Source organism: Rana temporaria, chromosome 7 (assembly GCF_905171775.1).
Source record: "Rana temporaria chromosome 7, aRanTem1.1, whole genome shotgun sequence".
Classification (NCBI taxonomy): Eukaryota; Metazoa; Chordata; class Amphibia; order Anura; family Ranidae; genus Rana; species Rana temporaria.
This window is the reverse complement of record NC_053495.1, coordinates 199,679,105-199,699,951: the sequence shown is the minus strand read 5'-3', so window position 1 is coordinate 199,699,951 and position 20,847 is coordinate 199,679,105. Positions and strand designations below refer to the sequence as shown.

General features: G+C 45.9%; 1 protein-coding gene across 2 annotated transcripts in view; it reads right to left on the bottom strand.

Annotated features, from left to right (window-relative positions):
* Positions 1-20,847, bottom strand: part of KANK4 (KN motif and ankyrin repeat domains 4) — a 189,221-nt gene that overhangs the window by 30,068 nt on the left and 138,306 nt on the right. For both annotated transcript variants that reach the window (XM_040360800.1, XM_040360799.1), the window contains exons 5-6: positions 17,915-18,112; positions 9,383-9,470 (exon numbers count right to left, since the gene is read on the bottom strand). In XM_040360800.1, the coding sequence (XP_040216734.1) occupies positions 9,383-9,470; positions 17,915-18,112 (286 nt within the window). The remainder of the gene's footprint in view (positions 1-9,382; positions 9,471-17,914; positions 18,113-20,847) is intronic.

The following is a 20,847-nucleotide window of genomic DNA, read 5'->3' as shown; positions in this document are numbered from 1 at the left end:
TCCTCGCCCCCCCTCGCTGGCCGGCGTCTTCATTCTAAGTGTGGGCACCCGGCAGTGACAGCTTTCGGCTTCACGGCCGGGCACCCACTGCGCATGCGCGAGCGGCACTGCGCATGCGCGAGCGGCGCCGTCCGATTGGACAGGCGCTCGCCTACAGGGAGGGGCTGCAAGAAGGCAATTAAGCTAATCGCCTTTCCAGCCCCCCAAAAAAAATTACATGCCAAATGTGGCATGTAAGGGGGCGAGGAGTGGGTTAAGCGGAAGTTCAATTTTTAGGTGGAACTCCGCTTTGAAGTGGAGTTCTACCCAAAAAAAAAAAGGCATTACTGTGTTTTTTTTTAACTCACCTCACTGGTCCCTTGAAATCTTCCTCCTTCCTCTCCGCGGCTCCTTACGTCTCTTCCCTCGGCACCTCCGCTCGCTACTGCTCCTGGGAGATGTGTGTCATCATTTCCCAGGAGTCAGTGGGCAGTGCCGAGGGCTTCGATGCCATCACAACGGGGTGGGCACTTCCGCCGCCCATTGTGATGGCAACCTGATTAGATGACGGTGTCCTGTCGAGAAAGGCCCCCTTAGATTAGTGGTCAGATGGAAAAAGGACCTCCTTAGATTAGTGGTCAGTGGGAAAAGGACCTCTTTATATTAGTGGTCAGAGGGACCCCTTTATATTAGTTGTCAGTGGGAGGTGGACCCTCTTATATTAGTGGTCAGTGGGAGAAAGACCCTCTTATATTAGTAACTGAAGGAAAGGAGAAGAGAATCACTGGTACTGCACATCCACAGGGGTTAAATGATAAGAGAGACAACCTCAGCCTAGGTTCCTGCCAGGCCACGCCTCCAATGCAATTCAGATTGCCCGCAATACAGTGTCCCGGAATGAAACTGACATAACCACCCCCTGGGCCAATCTGATGCCCCCAAAAAAGGTCGCCACATCACCGCTTTACTCACTGACAGTACTTGTCCTGGCCAGGAATGCCTGGAGGAGCACAATCCCCGCCCCCTGCTTGTGATTGGAAAAATCATGAATCGCGCCTCTTGTGTCCAATCACTGTCAAGCTGATTTTTGGGAAGGGAGGGTGTCCCTGAATGGTAATTTGAAAATGTGGTCACTAGCGTTGCCCTGATACCACTTTTTTAGGAGCGAGTACAACTACTGATACTTTTTTTCATGTACTCGCCGATACCGATTACCAATACTTTTTTTTAAATGTGTTCACGTGTCCCCAAATGCAGCCATGTGTCCCCAAATGCAGCCATGTGTCCCCAAATGCAGTCATGTCCCCAAATGCAGCATTATCCACAAATGCAGCCTTGTCCCCAAATGCAGCAATGTCACCAAATGCAGCCATGTCCCCAAATGCAGCCTTGTCCCCAAATGCAGCCTTGTCCCCAAGGAGAAACCAAGTCCCCTCCCCGCCTAGTTGAGGGGCTATATATGACGAGGCGTGGCGGGAAACACACAGCTATTCAAATGAAAGCTGTAATGTTCCCCGCGCTGATCAACAAGACGGCGGGGGGGGCGCTTGGCTTTCTGTTTGGGGATTAGACAGCGGAAGCAGCTCTCTCCGCCCCCTCTCCACCCGCTGTCTCTGTCCCCTCTCTGCACCCTCCCTGAAAAAAAAAGTATTGGTGAAGCTTTGGGAGCATTTGCGCGAGTACAAGTACTCGCGCAATTGCTCAGTATCGGACCCGATACTAGTATCGGTATCGGGACAACCGTAGTGGTCACCCTAGAGAAGGATCTCCTTATAATAATGGTTAGTGAAAGAAGGCCCCTCTCATGTTAGTAGTCAAGTGGAGAAGGAAATCCTTACTTTAGTGGTCAAGGGGAAAAGGACCCCCTACTTACTGTTCAAGGGGAGAAGACCCCCCTTACATTAGCAGTCAGGAGGAGAAGGACCCCCTTATATTTGTGGTCAGGGAAGAAGGACTTTCTTATATTACTGGTCAATTATGGGAGAAATCCCCCTTTTTATTAATGGTCAGGTGGAAAAGGGCCTTCATATAAAAGTGGTCAGTGGGAGAAGGACCCCTGTACTTTAGTAGTCAGTGCGAGAAGCACCCCCTTATATTAGTGGTCAGGAGGAGAATTACCTTTTTATATTAGTGATCAGTGGAAGAAAAATACCTTTATATTAGTGGTCAGTCAGAAAAGTGCCCCTTTGTATTAATGGTTAATAGAGGAGCCACTTTTATATGTGAAAAGTGCCCCCTTACGCTGATGGTCAATGGGAGGACTGCCAAGACAGCTAAAAAGACCCCACCAGTGGCCACTAAAAGACATCTGAAAAAGGCAAGTATAAAAAAAAAAAGCAAAAAGCAAAAAAAAAAAAAAAAAGAGGGGACACAACAATGTCCACCGTTGGGCTTGCAGTGGCAAGATGCATAGCATTAGGTAATAATATGGGGGGAAGGGAATTGAGCTGGAGGCATAGGCGTGCGCAAGGGGTGTGTCAGGTGTGCCTAGGCACACCCTAATCCTGGGGTTGGCAACCTGTCTATGGTGGGCAGGTGACAGGTAAACCACAATCCTTCCTTGCCGACCCTCAGAACCTGGACAGAAAATGTGGCAGGGGTGGAATTTAGTGGAACCGATCTGTATTTTCCTCCTGCAGCAGCTGAAAGTAGGCTTCTCCTCCTCTCCCTCTCATCAACATTCAACTGCCACAGGAGGAAAATACAGGGAATCGGTACCAATATATGCCACCCCCGCCACCCCCTTTGTCCCTTTCCCCTTCTTCCTATTGCCCGGGTCCCCCATATGCTCCCCCTTCCTCCCAATGTTTCAGGATGGAGAGTGGGGAAGAGGCCGGTAGATATGTCAAACGCATATGTGTTGGAGTTTTGGGGTGCACACCCTAATGCAATAGGCTGCGCACACCTATGGCTGGAGGCTTCCATTTCAAACTCAGAGGGCCGGATTCAGATACATTGGCGTATCTGTCCAGCCAGCGTAACGTATCTCCGATACGTTACGCCACTCTAACTTTGGGCGCGAGTTCTTTATTCACAAAGAACTTGCGCCCTTAGTTAGAGCGGCGTAGCGTATGTGTTGCGGCGTAAGGCCGCGTAATTCAAATGGGGATGTAGGGGGCGTGTTTTATTTAAATTTCCCTTGACCCCGCGTTTTTGACGTTTTACTTGAACGGCGCATGCGCCGTCCGTAAAATCTCCCAGTGTGCATTGCTCTAAATGAGGCCGCTAGGACGTCATTGGTTTCGTCGTGAACGTAAATTACGTCCATCCGTATTCGCGAACGACTTACGCAAACGACTTAAAAAATTCAAAACTCGGCGCGGGAACGACGGCCATACTTAACATAGGATACCCCTCATATAGCAGGGGTAACTATACGCCGGAAAAGGCCGAATGCAAACGACGTAAAAAAAAAAAGCGCCGGGCGGTCGTTCGTTTCTGAATCGGCGTAACTACTCATTTGCATATTCGTCGCGTAAAAGATATGGAAGCGCCACCTAGCGGCCGGCCTGGAATTGCAGCCTAAGATCCGACGGTGTAACACAGTTACACCTGTCGGATCTTAGGGAGATCGATGCGTAACCTGATTCTATGAATCAGTCGCATAGATCCGACCGTCGGAACTCAGAGATACGACGGCATATCAGGAGATACGCCGTCGTATCTCTTTCTGAATCCGGCCCAGAGTGTTTGCTTCAGGCTATGTGTTGGAAGAGCGGAAAGTGTTAGGACTGGGGGGGGGGGGGGGGGGGGGGGGTACTGAGATTCTCTGTGTGACTTACAAGATTACTCCTCAGATGACTGCATCTCTATCTCCATTATAAATATAATGAGAGTAACCAGCATGGAAGTGCTATTAATAGGAACTCTCCCTGCTAATCACATGAACTGCCCAGCCGGTTACATCATTTCTTCTGAAAAGGGCAAATAAGTGAAAGAGATCAGGAGAGGCTTCTAATTTACAGACCTGAGTTGACGGGGAGGATTAAAATGTTGTCGATCTGATCATACAGCCACGTGAAAATCACCATTACCAGCTCCGACACCAACCCTAACCATCGTTCTTCCTTGTGCTTAGACAATATGGTCTCTTTCATGAGAAGCTAATTGTACATTGGCCTTGAAAAAAGTATTCATACCCCTTCAAAATATTCCAAATTTTCTCATGTTACAACCAAAAATGTAAATGTATTTTATTGCGATTTTATGTGATAGACCAACACAAAGTGGCACATAATTGATAAATGATAAAATGGTTTTCAATTTTTTTTTTTTTACAAATAAATATGTGAAAAGTGTGGGGGGGGGGTACATTTGTATGGCGCCCCCCCGGAGTCAATACTTTGTAGAACCTCCTTTCTCTGCAATTACAGCTGCAAGTCTTTTTGGGGATGTCTCTACCAGCTTTGTACATCTAGAGAGGGACATTTCTCCCCATTCTTCTTCTTTGTAAAATATCTCAAGTTCTGTCAGATTGGATGGAGAACGTCTGTGATCAGCAATTTTCAAGTCTTGCCACAGATTTTCAATGTGATTTAGGTCTGGACTGTGACTGGGCCATTCTAACACATGAATAGGCTTTGATGTAAACCATTCCATTGTAGCTCTGGCTGTATGTTTAGGGTTGTTGTCCTGCTGGAAGGTGAACCTCCCCCCCCAGTCTCAAGTCTTTTGCAGACTCTAATGCCCTGTACACACGATCGGTCCATCCGATGAAGCTGACTGATGATCAGTCGTGCCTACACACCATCGGTTAAAAAAACGATCGTGTCAGAACGCGGTCACGTAAAACACAACGATGTGCTGAGAAAAATTAAGTTCAATGCTTCCGAGCATGCGTCGACTTGATTCTGAACATGCGTGGATTTTTAACCGATGGACGTGCCCACAGACGATCGTTTTTTTCACCATCAGATAATTTTAAAACAAGTTCCTAGTTTTTTAAGGCAGCCGCACTCTGAACAAATTGTAGCCTTATATTAAAAGAAGGACAGCACTACAAGTCACAGCAGTGACTTTTGCTGTGACTTGCAGTGCTGTCCTTTTAATAAAGGCTACAATTTGTTCAGTGTGCGGCTGTCCAGAGACAATCTTTGTTCCTGCTTTGCTAAGTGCATTGCCTGCACCTGAGTTGTCTGCAACGCAGGATATTCACCTGGGTTCCCACCTGAAGCGGCTACTCCCTTTTCTCCTAGTTTGTTAACCTATGTATAAAAAAACGATGGGGCCCACACACGATCGGTTAGTCTGATGAAAACGGTCCATCAGACCGTTTTCATCAGACAAACCGATCATGTGTACAAGGCATAACAGGTTTTCTTTTAAGGTTGCACTGTATTTGGCTCCATCCATCTTCCCATCAACTCTGACCAGCTTCCCTGTCCCTGCTGAAGAAAAGCATCCCACCACATGATGCTGCCACCACCATGTTTCACAGTTGGAATGGTGTGTTTAGGTGATGTGAAGTGTTAGTTTTCCACCACACTTATGGGTAGATTCAGAGACATCAGCGTAAATTTCTGCGGGTGTAGCGTATCTCAGATATGCTACGCCGCCATAACTTAGTGAGGCAGGTTCTGTATTCAGAAAGAACCTGCGCCCTAAGTTAAGGCGGCGTAGCGTATGTGGTCCGGCGTAAGCCCACTGAATTCAAATTATCCATGTAGTGGGCGTGTTGTATGGTAATGAAGGCTGACCCGACGTATTTGACATTTTTGACTAACGGCGCATGCGCCGTCCGTGAACGTAACCCAGTGCGAATGCTCCAAATTAACCCGCAAAAAGCCAATGCTTTCGACGTGAGCGTAAATTACGCACAGCCCTATTCGGGAACGACTTACGCAAACGACGCAATCGACGGAAAATTATGCGCCGACCCGACGTCCATACTTAACATAGGATACGCCATAGCAGGGGTGACTTTACGCCGGAAAAAGCCTAACGTAAACGGCGTAAAAAAATGCGCCGGGCGGACGTACGTTTCTGAATCGGCGTATCTACCTAATTTGCATATTCCTCACGTAAATCGACGGAAGCGCCACCTAGCGGCCCGCGTAAATATGCAGTTAAGATACGACGGCGTAGGAGACTTACGCTGGTCGTATCTTAAACAAATTCTGGCGTATCTGATTCTTTGAATCAGGCGCCAAGATACGACGCTTCACACTCAGAGATACGCCGTCGTATCTCCTACCTGAATCTACCCCAGAGTTTTTTGCTTTTAGTCCAAAAAGTAAAATGTCGGTCTCATCTGACCAGAGCACCTTCTTCCACATGTTTGCTGTGTACCCTCCCTTCTTATGGCTTTTTTCAACAATGTCTTTCTTCTTGTCACTCTTCCATAAAGGGCAGATTTGTGGAGAGACCACTAATAGTTGTCCTGTGGACAGATTCTCCCACCTGAGCTGTGGATCTCTGCAGCTCCTCCAGAGTTACCATGGACCTCTTGGCTGCTTCTCTGATGAATGCTCTCCTTGCCCGGCCCGGTCCATTTAGGTGGACGCAGGGGCGGACTGACCATTTGGGTACTGCCCGAAGGCCCCATGCCACTAGAGGGCCCCATCAGGGTTGCCAGCCTCAGTAAAACCAGGGACAGTAAAAATCGTTTTTTTTTTTTTCACATCTGTCCCTGAAGTGTCCCTTACCGACATCCTTTTGGTCTAAAAATTCCAAGATTATAGCTGCCCCGCCTCTCCAGTACCTTCTCAGTGTGTGTATGTACACTGTGTGTGTGTGTGTGTGTATACTGTGTGTGTGTGTGTATATACTGTGTGGCCCCATAATCTCCTATTGCCTGGGGCCCCCATAATCTTCTATTGCCTGGAGGCCGAACAATCTTCTATTGCCTGGGGGCCCCATAATCTCCTATTGCCTGGGGGCCCCATGAGTTGTCAGCCTGCCCCTGGGTGGACGGCCATGTCTTGGTAGGTTTGCAGTTGTGTCATACTCTTTCCATTTTCGGATGATGGATTGAACAGAAGCTCCGTAAGATGTTCAAAGCTTGGGATATTTTTTTATAACCTAACCCTGCTTTATACTTCTCCACAACTTTATCCCTGACCTGTCTGGTGTGTTCCTTGGCCTTCATGATGCTGTTTGTTCACCAAGGTTCTCTAACAAACCTATGAAGGCTTCACAGAACAGCTGTATTTTTACTGAGATTAAATTACACACAGGTGGACTCTATTTACTAATTAGGTGACTTCTGAAGGCAATTGGTTCCACTAGATTTTAGTTAAAGGTGTATCCAAGTAAAGGGGGCTGAATACAAATGCCCCCCCCACACTTTTCACATATTTATTTGTAAAACACAAAAAAAAATGAAAACCATTTATCGTTTTCCTTCCACTTCACAATTATGTGCCACTTTGTGTTGGTCTATCACATAAAATCCCAATAAAATACATTTAGCGTATATACTCATGTATAAGCCGAGTTTTTCAGCAAATTTTTTTTATGCTTAAAATTTTTTTGTTGTAGCCGCTTGTTACAGTGGACGGCCGCTGAACAGTTGCATGACACAGCAGGAGACCGTAAACAAGGTGAGGCTGCAAATGGGCACAGTGAGGCTGAAAATGGATACAGTGAGGCTGCAGATGGGCACAGTGATGGCTGCCGATGAGCACAGTGATGGCTGCCGATGAGCACAGTGAGGCTGCAGATGGGCACAGTGAGGCTGCAGATGGGCACAGTGAGGCTACAGATGGGCACAGTGATGGCTGCCGATGGGCACAGTGATGGCTTCCGATGGGCACAGTGATGGCTGCCGATGGGCACAGTGATGGCTGCCGATGGGCACAGTGATGGCTGCCGATGGGCACAGTGATGGCTGCCGGTGGCCGCAGATGGATACAGCGAGGCTGCAGATGGGCACAGTGAGGCTGCAGATGGGCACAGTGAGGCTGCAGATGGGCACAGTGAGGCTGCAGATAGGCACAGTGATGGCTGCCGATGAGCACAGTGATAGCTGCCGATGGGCATTGTTTACCAGTAGCTGCTGCATTTCTCACCCTAGGCTTATACTCAAGTCAATACGTTTTCCCATTTTTTTGTGGTAAAATTAGGTGCCTCGGCCTATATTCAGGTCGGCTTATACTCGAGTATATACGGTATATTTTTTGATGTAACATGACAAAATGTGGAACATTTCAAGGGGCGTGAATACTTTTTCAAGGCACTGTTAGGTAGATTCAGGTACATTGGTGTAATGTTACAGCGGCGTAGCTTAGCCTGTTTAGGCTACGCCGCCGTAAATTAGCTAGGCTAGTAATGATTCTCAATATACTTGCCTGCTAATATACGGCGGCGTAGCCTAAAGCGGGCGGGCGTAAGGGCGCCAAATTCAAATGACTTGGAGGGGGGCCTGTTTCATGGTAATGAGGCTTGACCTCACGTTTTTGACGTTTTTTTTTCACTGCGCATGCGCCGGGCGACTACATTTCCCAGTGTGCATTGCGGTTACGTACGCTGCACGGGCCTATTGATTTCGACGTGGACGTAAACGACGTGAATCCCGTTTCGCGGACGACTTACACAAACAACGTTAAAAATTCGAACCTCGCGGCGGGAACGCGGCCATACTTTAACATTGTTATTCCACCTAATAGGTGGAATAACTTTAGGCCTCCTAAGGCCTTACGGAAACGGCGTAAATCGACTGCGGCGGCCGGGCGTACGTTCGTGAATCGGCGTACAAACTCATTTACATAATCTACGCCGACCACAATGGAAGCGCCACCTAGCGGCCATCCAAAATATTGCAATCTAAGATAGGACGGCGCAAGCCGTCCTATCTTAGATATGTTTAAGCGTATCTCTGTTTGAGTATACGCTTAGACATAGGTCGGCGTAGATTCTGAGTTAGGTCGACTTATCTACTGATGAGTCGGCCAAACTCTACCTGAATCTACCTATGTATACTTATACTGGAGTTAAGTTTTAACAGAAGTCAGTTTTCCACTGGCGTGCACTCGGCAAAGCCGGCATCAAAATAACCTAAAAACATTTATTTCTTTTTACTCTCTCAATCTACTTTACAACACTGTGATCGTGATCATGTGGAAAATACAATTAACCAAAGCAACCCAATTTCTCTGCCCTGCAGCAACAGCAATCAGAGGTGAGCTGTGATTGGTGTTTTCTACACAGCCCTGTTATATTAGCCCTTCGGAATTTCTGTCCTTCTGCAAGAGCAGGAAGTTTGTGGCCTTGTGAGATTAATTATACTACAAATTCTATTAACAAGCCTTTGTCTTCAGCCTGCAACACAAGCCGCGAACACAGCGCTTTTTAATTAAAAATCCAATCGTTACGCGGTGCTGTGATCTCTAGCCTGGGGGGGGCGAGAGGAACCAACGCTAAGAGACGAGATTGAGGGGAACGAGGAGGGGGGGGGGGTGCGTACCAGTTTGTTATCTGTGGTGGTCCTCAGTTCTGAAAGATGACTGTTCAGGATCTGACATTCATTGCGAAACGCATCACCCACCGAAAACCTAGGAGAAGAGAAGAAACATACAAAGCGACTTGAGTATTTGGCTTGAAAATGCCCATGAAAAACATATCTAATGACAGGAGTCCGCAAACGACGGCAAGGGGTGCCCCATGTGGACCCCAAGAAGCACCACGTCATAGGCTGTAATTGACAGTTTACTATGCTTCCAATTATAAATCCCGGCCGCAGGCCATCATATTTCCTGATCACACTGATGTTCAAGTGACAGTTCTCTTACCAGCACAAGCAAATGCCTTGCAAGTGGCTGTGGACGTTCTTGGCCTGCCTGCCTACCCTCTTCCTCCTCTAAGTGAAACTGCCATCTGCAGCAGGTATGCATTCAAGGCCTCTGCGTTATTGATTGATGGTGATGAGCAGAGGGTTTTATGGTGCGCGAATTGGGGCTGATCTTCAGATTTGGAAATTGAGGCTGATTTGAGGTCTGATGGTGCAGGAACTGGGACTGATCTTATGGTGCAGGAATTGGGGCTGATCTGAAGATTCGGAATTGGGGCTGAGCAGAGCTCTGATGGTGCAGGAACTGGGGCTGATCACAGGTCTAATGGTGCAGGAACTGGGGCTGATCTTAAGGTGCAGGAATTGGGGCTGATTTGAGGTCTGATGGTGCAGGAACTGGGACTGATCTTATGGTGCAGGAATTGGGGCTGATCTGAAGATTCGGAATTGGGGCTGAGCAGAGCGTAAGTCGTCCGTGAATGGGGCTGGACGCCATTTACGTTCACGTTGAAAACAATGACGTCCTTGCGACGTCATTTGGAGCAATGCACCCTGGGAGTTTTAACGGACGGCACATGCGCAGTTCGTTCGGCGCGGGGACGTGCTTCATTTAAATGAAACACGCCCCCTACCCGCCCAATTTTAATTCCGCCGCGAGAGATACACTACGCCGCCGTAACTTACGGCGCGAATGCGTTGAGGATTCAAACCAAAGCCAGGTAAGTTACAGCGGCGTAGCGTATCTCACATCTGCGCCGGGCGTAGTCTATGTATGTGGATCTGCCCCTACATTTGGAGAGGAGACAACAATGCCTATGAGGAAAGGTCCACCATTCCTACTGTGAAACACAGGGGTGGATCGCTGATGTTTTGGGGATGTGGGAGCTACAAAGGCACAGGAAATTTGGTCAAAATTGTTGGCAAGATAAATGCAATATGTTATCAAAAAATACAGGAGGAACATTTGCATTCATCAGCCAGGAAGCTGCACATGGGACGTACTTGGACATTCCAACATGACAATGATCCAAAACACATGGCCAAGTCCACCTGTCATTGGCTACAGCAGAATAAAGTAAAGGTTCTGGAGTGGCCATCTCAGCATTAATGGCTGTGTGTTGAGTCATTTTGAGGGGACAGGAAATTTACACTGTTATACAAGCTGTACACTCACTACACAACATTGTAGCAAAGTGTCATTTCTTCAGTGTTGTCACATGAAAAGATAGAAGAAAATATTTACAAAAATGTGAGGGGAGTACTTACTTTTATGTACACATATACAATTATATATTTTATATACATACTGTTTATGTTTTTTTTTCAATGTTCAATAGATTCTACCATAGAGATTTGATCTATGTGCAGTTCTGTTTTCTTAGCACTGCATCCAAGTTGCATTAAAGGAAAATTCCCTTTGGTAAAAGAGCGTTGGTATTTGAATTGCATCACTGACAGATTTCAAAACATAACTTAATGGACCGTATCTGGCAGTCTTCCTCATTTCAAGGGAAAAAAGATAGAAAGTCCAGCTGGACTGGGCATTTGGTGCAAAGATTATTCTCATTCGGTACTTCTACAGTAAGCAATCTGAGAGGACTGGCCATATTTATTAGAGTGTAAGCTCTTCTGAGCAGGGCCCGCTTAACCTTATTGTATTTTATTGTATTATAACTGTATTGTCTCCCTTTTATATTATAAAGCGCTGTGTAAACTGTTGGCGCTATATAAATCCTGTATAATAATAATATTTACAGTAACACACGATTGGATCATAATAGCGCAAGGTGTATCGCATTTTCATTATTGAGTGGCATTTGTCATCAAAAATTAAATTTCCCTTTTTTAAAGCCCCCCGTCCTGCTGAGCTTGCGCAGAGAAGCAAACACATATGCAAGTCTAGCTCGCATATGTAAACGGTGTTAAAATCACACATGTGAGGTGTCGCCGTGATCGTTCGAGTGAGAGCAATAATTCTAGCCCAAGATTTAAATATTATATGTTATTATTTTGATTATTAGCAAGCGCCATCACCCCCCTTATTTATCAATTATTACTTGTGCGTGAGCACTTATTGTCGTGGCTGCTGCTTAGTGTTAAATTTTGTATTATTTTATTATAATTGCTCTAGTTAGTGTGGTTTGCGCATTAGTTCCCCCCATTATTCAATTCTAGCCCTAGACTTCCTCTGTAATTCTAAATTGGTAACCTGTAGACATTTTTAAATGTCGCCTATTGAGATTTTTAAGGGTCAAAGTTTGTCGCCATTCCACGAGCGGGTGCAACTTGGAAGCGTGACATGTTGGATATCAACTTACCCGGCGTAACATTATCTTTCACAATGTAAAAAAAATTGAGCTAACTTCACTGTTCTCTTATTTTTTAATAATAAAAAAAAAAGGGTATATTTTCCCCACAAATTGCGCTTGTAAGACCACTGCGCAAGTACGATGTGACATAAAGTATTGCAATGACCGCCATTTTATTCTCTAGGATGTCTGAAAGGAAAATAATATATATAATAATTATTATTAAATATATGTGTATAAATATATATATCTCTCTCTAATCTCTCTAAGAGCCGCGCCTCTTCCTCCTGCTGCACCGTGATAGGCGGAACACTCAGTTTCCCAGCAGAGCCTGTGTTCAGTGTTCCGCCTATCACAAACGTCCTTTCGTCCATGACTGAGCCTATCGCGGAACAGCAAGAGGAGGAGGCGCGGCGGCTTTTAAAAAATGGACGCCCGCAGTCTGCACCCCGCGTATAAGACGACCCCGATCTTTGAGCCAACATTTTAGGTACAAAAGGTCGTATTATACCCCGTCAAATACGGTATATATCTATATATAATGTTTGGGGGTTCCAAGTAATTTTTGAGCAAAAAAAATAATGGGCCAGATTCACAGAGCAAGTACGCCGGCGTATCTACTGATACGCCGGCGTACTTTAAAATTTCCCGCGTCGTATCTTTAGTTTGAATCCTCAAACCAAGATACGACGGCTTCTGGGTTCGATCCGACAGGCGTACGGCTTTGTACGCCTTCGGATCGTAGGTGCAATACTTCGGCGCCCGCTGGGTGGATTTGCGGGTATGCAAATGAGGGATTTACGACGATCCACGAACGTACGCGCGGCCGTCGCATTTTCTAACGTCGTCTGTAGTCGGCTTTTTCCGGCGTATAGTTAAAGCTGGTATTTTGCGGCGTATAGATAGACTTGCCATGTTAAGTATGGCCGTCGTTCCTGTGTCGAAATTTGAATTTTTTTTTTTTTTTGCGTAAGTTGTCCGTGAATATGGATGGACGTAACTCACGTCTAAGTTCAAAAAATGACGTCATTTCGCGCAAAGCACAGCGGGAAATTTCTGGATGACGCATGCGCAGTTCATTCAGCGCGGGGACGCGCTTCATTTAAATGAAACCCGCCCCCTACCCGCCGATTTGAATTCCGCCGCCAGAAATACACTACGCCACGGTAACTTACGGCGCGAGATCTTTGTGGATTTGAATATACGCCAGGTAAGGTACGGCGGCGTAGTGTATCTCTGATACGCTGCGTCGATGTAAATGTATGTGAATCTGGCCCAATAATTTCAACACCAAGTTTGAAAAGTAGTAGTTAAGTAGTTAAAAGGCTTTATCTATACAGTACAGTATTTCAAAGAGAACAAAACTCAATACACACACACATGCTGTCTGACTGATAAATGATGTTGAGCATGTCTAACATGATTTTGGAAACATTTGACGATGATGTAGTCAAGTAAATAAATTACTTTCAAGGGCGTCCATCCCCGCTTTGGTTTATGAAAAAAAGATTACATCTGGAAAGCATTATGCAAAGCAGAAAATCTGAAATAAATACTAAAAACGTCAGTTAATGGCTTTACAAGAACAACGAGACATCTTCTGAAACATGAAGACAAAAGAAAATTCCATTCAGAAGAGATTCTGGAACACAAACCGATTCTGAAACTGAAAAATATCTGCTGAACAGTCAAGTCTTCAGCAGCGGGAGGTACGAGCCATGTGACCTGCAATCATTCCTGGGCCCCGGCGCATTTTTTTGGGTGAATGCTGATTGGAGGGGCTGTGCGATGAGAACATTTATACCAACATCGAAATGCTAGATTGTCGGTCTTCAGGGTTTAAGAGAATTAACTGTTGAGATAACTTTTGGAGCGTCACAATAATTCCTGAAGTCCCGATCACAATTTCCTCTACAGCTCCAGAGACAGCAAATGATAAAATAATACCCGGGGGTCACATTGCTACTGCAGTTATATGGGCCGGATTTTGCATTAGGCCAGTGCCTATAGGTGAAAAATGCAATGGGGCAGACTTTCCATGTACAGATATTGGCCCGGATTCACAGACACTGGCGCATATTTATGCCGCCGTAGCGTATCACCTTTACGCTACGCCGACGCAGCGCAGATAGGCAAGCACTGAATTCACAAAGCCAGTGCTTCCAAATCTGCACTGGGTTTCCAAGGCGCAAGTCGGCGTAAGTGGAAGTGGGCGTGAGCCATGCTAATGAGGCTTGACCCCATGCAAATGATGGGCCGAGCGCCAGACAGATACGTATCGCCAACTGCGCATGCGCCGTCCCGTGGCCGCATCTCAGTGCGCGTGCTCACAATCACGTCGGAACAACTGCCTAAGATACGTCGGATCACTGCCTACGGCGTAAACGTAACGTACGCCTAGTCATATTCTACGTGAACGTCGTAAAATACGTCGGCTTGTGTTCCCTGGTACAGCCCTTTGCATGGATGCTGCTGAGTTACACCTCCTTTATGGGGCATAACTTTACGCCGGACGTATGACTTTACGCGCACTGCGTCGGACGGGCGTACGTTCGTGAATCGGCGTATCTCCCTCATTTGCATATGTGAATAGAAAATCAATGGGAGCGCCAAATACGTCCAGCGTAAATATGCGCCCACTCTACCCCGGCGTAGGCAAGTTACGTCGGTCGGATGAAGCCTATTTTCAGGCACTATTTGCACTTACGCGGCGTATCTCGAGATACGTCGGCGCAAGTGCTTTGTGAATCCGGGCCATTGACTACACATTTTTTTTTCTTCTCTACATAAGCAGAAATGTACTGTGCATGATCCATGTCTACATAGGTGTGCGCACAGGGTGTGCCAGGTGTGCCTGGGCGCACAGGGTGTGCCAGGTGTGCCTGGGCACACCCTAATCACCCTGTGTTGCGCAGATCACCCCTGTTTAAACCCCTGATATTTCACCACAGCCCCTTAATGGGCTTCCTAGAAAATTGTAAAAAAAAAAATGGAAAAATAAAAAAAATTGACAAAAAAATAATAAAAAATTAAATAATATAAATAAAAACTACTGACACCAATCTCTGCCCTACTGACACCGTCAGTATATATACATATGAACACACACATATGTGTTTGGACTTTGAGGGGCACATATCCTAGCTGCGCACACCTATGCATGTCTACATACAATGGGAAATTTCTACGTTTTAAAGTGGAGGTTCACCCGAAAAACACATTTTTAACAGTAGATTGAGGCTAATTACGGGGAGCAGAATCGGGTGTTTTTTTTAAAATCAATGCAGTACTTACCGTTTTAGAGATAGATGTTCTCCCGCCGCTTCCGGGTATGGTCTGCGGGACTGGGCGTTCCTATTTGATTGACAGCCTTCCGACGGTCGCATACATCGCGTCACGAGTTTCCGAAAGTAGCCGAACGTCGGTGCACAGGCGCCGTATAGAGCCGCACCGACTTTCGGCTTCTTTTGGCAACTCGTGACGCGCTGTATGCGACGGTCGGAAGGCTGTCAATCAAATAGGAACGCCCAGTCCCGAAGACCATACCCGGAAGCGGCGGAGAAGATCGCTCTCTAAAACGGTAAGTACGGCTTTGATTTAAAAAAAAAAACACCCGATTCCCCTTCACAAAATGAGCCTCAATCTAATGTTAATTTTTTTTTTTTCGGGTGAACCCCCGCTTTAATAAAGGTAAAAAGCATTAGTGTGTTTGTAGGCAGGTGCAGTCTACTGTCTTTACTGCAGGTGGCGCTCAGCCACAGCGGCCCCATAGCCCCACAGTTCCTCTATGGTTCCCTGTAGGGTTGCACCGATACTAGCATCTGTGCCGATACCGAGCAAAAGTGCACAGTACAAGGGGAGCCAGGAGGGCAGAATACCGGGATCAAGAGGGCACAGTACAGGTTCCGGGATGCTGCCCAGGACGCGGCCATGCCTTCAAATCTGGGACAGTTGGCAAGTATAATGTAATGCAAAATTATTATGGGGCCCCCAATGTACCTGGGGCCCCCGGGCAGTGCCCAGGGGTGCCCATGCATTAAGACAGCCCTGGTCACAGGTTAGGAGGTCTAAAGAACATATAAATATACAATTTTCTTGTACATTTTTCCTTTAGATTTACTGAAAGCATACAATATGAGGTCACACCTAAACACTTTCAGTTTGTAAGCAGTCAGGCAGGCCCTTGCACTAGATACTTGAAGGTAAACCTAAAGGAAATTGAATAGGAAAATTGTATGATGTATGGCCAGCTTAAAGTGGAGTTTCTATCCCAAAATGTATTTTTCATTATTGTGCTCATTAGACCTAAAAAAGAAAAAAATAACTTTTTTTTACTCATCTGGAAATGCCTGTTGCTATGCAGTCCCACAAAATCTGCCTTTGGAATCACCTAGGATTCTGACATCATCTCAGTCTAATGCTCCTGGGAAATGTGCGTCATCATTTGCCAGGATGCAGTGCGCTGTCCAATTATCACTCCCCATCCAAGACTTCCAGGAAGTAAGTGCTTGTAGGCTTCACAATGCCCACAAGCAAAATGACAACAGTGTGGACATAGTTTTATAAACTATCTTTTTTGAATATCTATGCGGAGCGGCGGCAGATTGTAAAATAGTAAGTGACCGGATTTATATTATAAAAACGCAGGATGAAAGGACATACATTTAACCACTTCCCGACCGCCGCATGTATATGTACGTCCACAGAATGGCACGTACAGGCATATGGGCGTACATGTACGTCCTTGCCTTTCCGCAGGTCGGGGGTCCGATCGGGACCCCCCCCCCCACTACATGCGGCGGTCGGGTTCCCTCGGGGAGCGATCCGGGACGACGGCGCGGCTATTTGTTTATTGCCGCTCCGTCGCGATCGCTCCCCGGAGCTGAAGAACGGGGAGAGCCGTATGTAAACACGGCTTCCCCGTGCTTCACTGTGGCGGCGTATCGATCGAGTGATCCCTTATATAAGGGAGACTCGATCGATGACGTCAGTCCTACAGCCACACCCCCCTACAGTTGTAAACACACACTAGGTGAAGCCTAACTCCTACAGCGCCCCCTGTGGTTAACTCCCAAACTGCAACTGTCATTTTCACAATAAACAATGCAATTTAAATGCATTTTTTGCTGTGAAAATGACGATGGTCCCAAAAATGTGTAAAAATTGTCCGAAGTGTCCGCCATAATGTCGCAGTCACAAAAAAAATCGCTGATCGCCGCCATTAGTAGTAAAAAAAAAAAAATTAATAAAAATACAATAAAACTATCCCCTATTTTGTAAACGCTATAAATTCTGCGCAAACCAATCGATAAACGCTTATTGCGATTTTTTTTACTAAAGATAGGTCGAAGAATACGTATCGGACTAAACTGAGGAAAAAAAATGTTTATATATGTTTTTGGGGGATATTTATTATAACAAAAAGTAAAAAATATTGAATTTTTTTCAAAATTGTCGCTTTATTTTTGTTTATAGCGCAAAAAATTAAAACCGCAGGTGATCAAATACCACCAAAAGAAAGCTCTATTTGTGGGGAAAAAAGGACGCCAATTTTGTTTGGGGGCCACGTCGCACGACCGCGCAATTGTCTGTTAAAGCGACGCAGTGCCGAATCGCAAAACCTGGCCTGGGCATTTAGCTGCCTAAAGGTCCAGAGCTTAAGTGGTTAAAAAATGCTAATTGCGGTTGGAACCCCGCTTTAACTTGGTAAACGTACACAATAGCAAAGCCTCCAGGAGGAGGACAGGCTGAGGTCTGAATGAGGAAGCATCTCCTCTCGGGGGCCACGGGCCCAACATATTTTATATGCATCAGCCGGGGAGTTGGAGGAAGCACCCCGGGCCTAAAACCCATCGTTCCCTGAAGGCTTCACACAATACAACCCTAATATAGATTGTACCTTCTCTGCTGTTGGGCCTCTAATCCTGCTGGCTCTGGGGGTTGCTGTACTTCTTCCACTTTGTCTCCCGTTTCTGCAATAACTAGATTGTCTATCTTGTTATTTTCAGCATCTTGTGTTGATATTTCAGCCTTCTCAACATTGCCATCTCCGTATTCCTCTGAGGAGCTGGATTCCTCGCTCGACGTTGTTTCATAGCTAAAGGCAACACAGCAGATTAAAGGTCAAAGTACAACTAGAAAAACTAGAAAAATAAAATAAAATAAAATAGGACAGAAAACACACAATATATGACTGATGTGTCTACATCTGCTGTATATTTCCATTCACAAATTGTGCCACATTTGCACCAGTTTTGCTGTAAAACTGGTGAAAATGATAAATGTGAAATGAAAAAAAGAATTAAATTAAATAAAATGTACAACAAATTAGAAAACTCTATTAATTCATGTAAGTATTCCGGAAACAGCTTTCTTTTTATATCATGGCATAATAAACAACGGGCTAGATTCAGTAAGGGCAGCGTATCTTTGTGCGGGCGTAGCGTATGTTATTTACGCTACGCCTCCGCAACTTAGACGGGCAAGTGCATTATTCACAAAGCACTTGCTCCGTAAATTGCGGCGGCGTAGCGTAAATGGGCCGGCGTAAGCCCGCCTAATTCAAATGTGGAAGGGGGGGTGTGTTTTATGTTAATGTATGATGACCTGACGTGATTGACATTTTTTACGAACGGCGCATGCGCCGTCCGTGTACATATTCCAGTGTGCATTGCTCCCAAGTACGCCGCAACAAAGTATTGGTTTCGACGTGAACGTAAATTACGTCCAGCCCTATTCGCGAACGACTTACGCAAATGACGTAAAAAATTAAAAAATCGAAGCGGGAACGATGTCCATACTTAACATTGTGTGCGCTTCATAGAAGCAGGAGCAACGTTACACCGAAAAAGCCTTACGCAAACGACGTAAAAAAATACCGCCGGGCGCACGTACGTTTGTGAATCGGCGTATCTAGGTCATTTGCATATTCTACGCCGAAAACGACGGAAGCGCCACCTAGCGGCCATCGTAAATATGCACCCTAAGATACGACGGCGTAAGAGACTTACGCCGCTCGTATCTTAGCCTAATTTAAGCGTATCTGGTTTCCAGAATACGCTTAAATTTACGATGGCGTAAATTCAGAGTTACGACGGCGTATCGACTGATACGCCGGAGTAACTCTTACTGAATCTAGCCCAATATTTATCAAAAAAAAAATGTTTTTCCCGTGCTCCCTAATCTACTCAATAGAAAAAAAAATAGGATGCTAACCCAAATACTGAAAAATATATATTTTTTTAAATTAAGAAAAGTGTAAATACAACCTTAGACACCCTCACCACGAATCCTCTCGGATTGTTCTTTCTTATTGTTTCATTCTATTTTATCTTTCCGTTTTGTATCCTATTTCATATGCAATATTCTCTGCTAGAAGATTACACCTTTTAATACTCCATATTGTCCAATCAATATGTTTTTGATATAAGGTTAATAGTTTGGTCCATTGTGGACCTACAGTATTTGAAAACTGTGATGTATATTTTGTACAACATTGCATCTGTGATCTTTTAATTATGTAATTTTCTTTCTCTTTAATAAATAAAAAGTTTATTGCCAAAAAAAGTGTAAATACAGAAAATCAAACAGTGTAAAAAAAAAAAAAAGCGTAGAAATGGCTGCTTTATTTTTTAATATTTATCAAATATAATCCTTGTGCATGTCTTTTAGAGGCAATGTGCATCCCCTTTAAAATACATTTTTGGCCATGATGCAGATCAGTAATTACATAATGTAAAAGTCTGCCAGTGTCCAGATTAATGTTACATTGTCTGACTAAATGGGTGCGGACATCCTGAATAATTATCTCCAGTGTCCCAAAATGGATCAGTGTCCAGGGCTTCCTCCTTCCTTCAGCTTTCTGATGGTAAAGTGATTGTAAATGTTCAATTTATTTTTTTAAATACAAACATGTTATACTTACTTGCTCTGTGCAATGGTTTTGCACAGAGTAGCCCTGAACCTCCTTTTCTGGGGTTCCCTGCCCATGCCCTCCACTCCTCCTCTTCTTAGTCTGTCCCCATAGCAAAGCGCTTGCTATGGGGGCAGATGCACAGGCTTGATCACGAGCCGTGTGCATCTATAGACACACATAGCGCAGGTTGCTGAGGGTGGAGGGAGAAGAGAGGGTGGAGCGAGAAGAGAGGGTAAAGGGATAAGAGAGGGTGGAGCGAGAAGAGAGGGTGGAGCGAGAAGAGAGGGTGGAGGGAGAAGAGAGGGTGGAGCGAGAAGAGAGGGTAAAGGGATAAGAGAGGGTGGAGCGAGAAGAGAGGGTGGCGCGAGAAGAGAGGGTGGAGGGAGAAGAGAGGGTGGAGCGAGAAGAGAGGGTAAAGGGATAAGAGAGGGTGGAGCGAGAAGAGAGGGTGGAGTGAGAAGAGAGGGTGGAGGGAGAAGAGAGGGTGGAGCGAGAAGAGAGGGTGGAGCGAGAAGAGAGGGTGGAGGGAGAAGAGAGGGTGGAGCGAGAAGAGAGGGTGGAGCGAGAAGAGAGGGTGGAGCGAGAAGAGGGGGTAAAGGGATAAGAGAGGGTGGAGCGAGAAGAGAGGGCTGAGCGAGAAGAGAGGGTGGAGCGAGAAGAGAGGGAGGCGCGAGAAGAGAGGGTGGAGCGAGAAAAGAGATGTTGGCGGGAGAAGAGAGGGTGGCGCGAGAAGAGAGGGTGGCGCGAGAGAAGAGAGGGTGGAGCGAAAGAAGAGAGGTTGGCGCGAGAAGAGAGGGTGGCGCGAGAAGAAAGGGTGGCGCGAGAAGAGAGGGTGGAGCGAGAAGAGAGGGTGGAGCGAGAAGAGAGGGTGGCGCGAGAAGAGAGGGTTGCGCGAGGAGAGAGGTTGGCACGAGGAG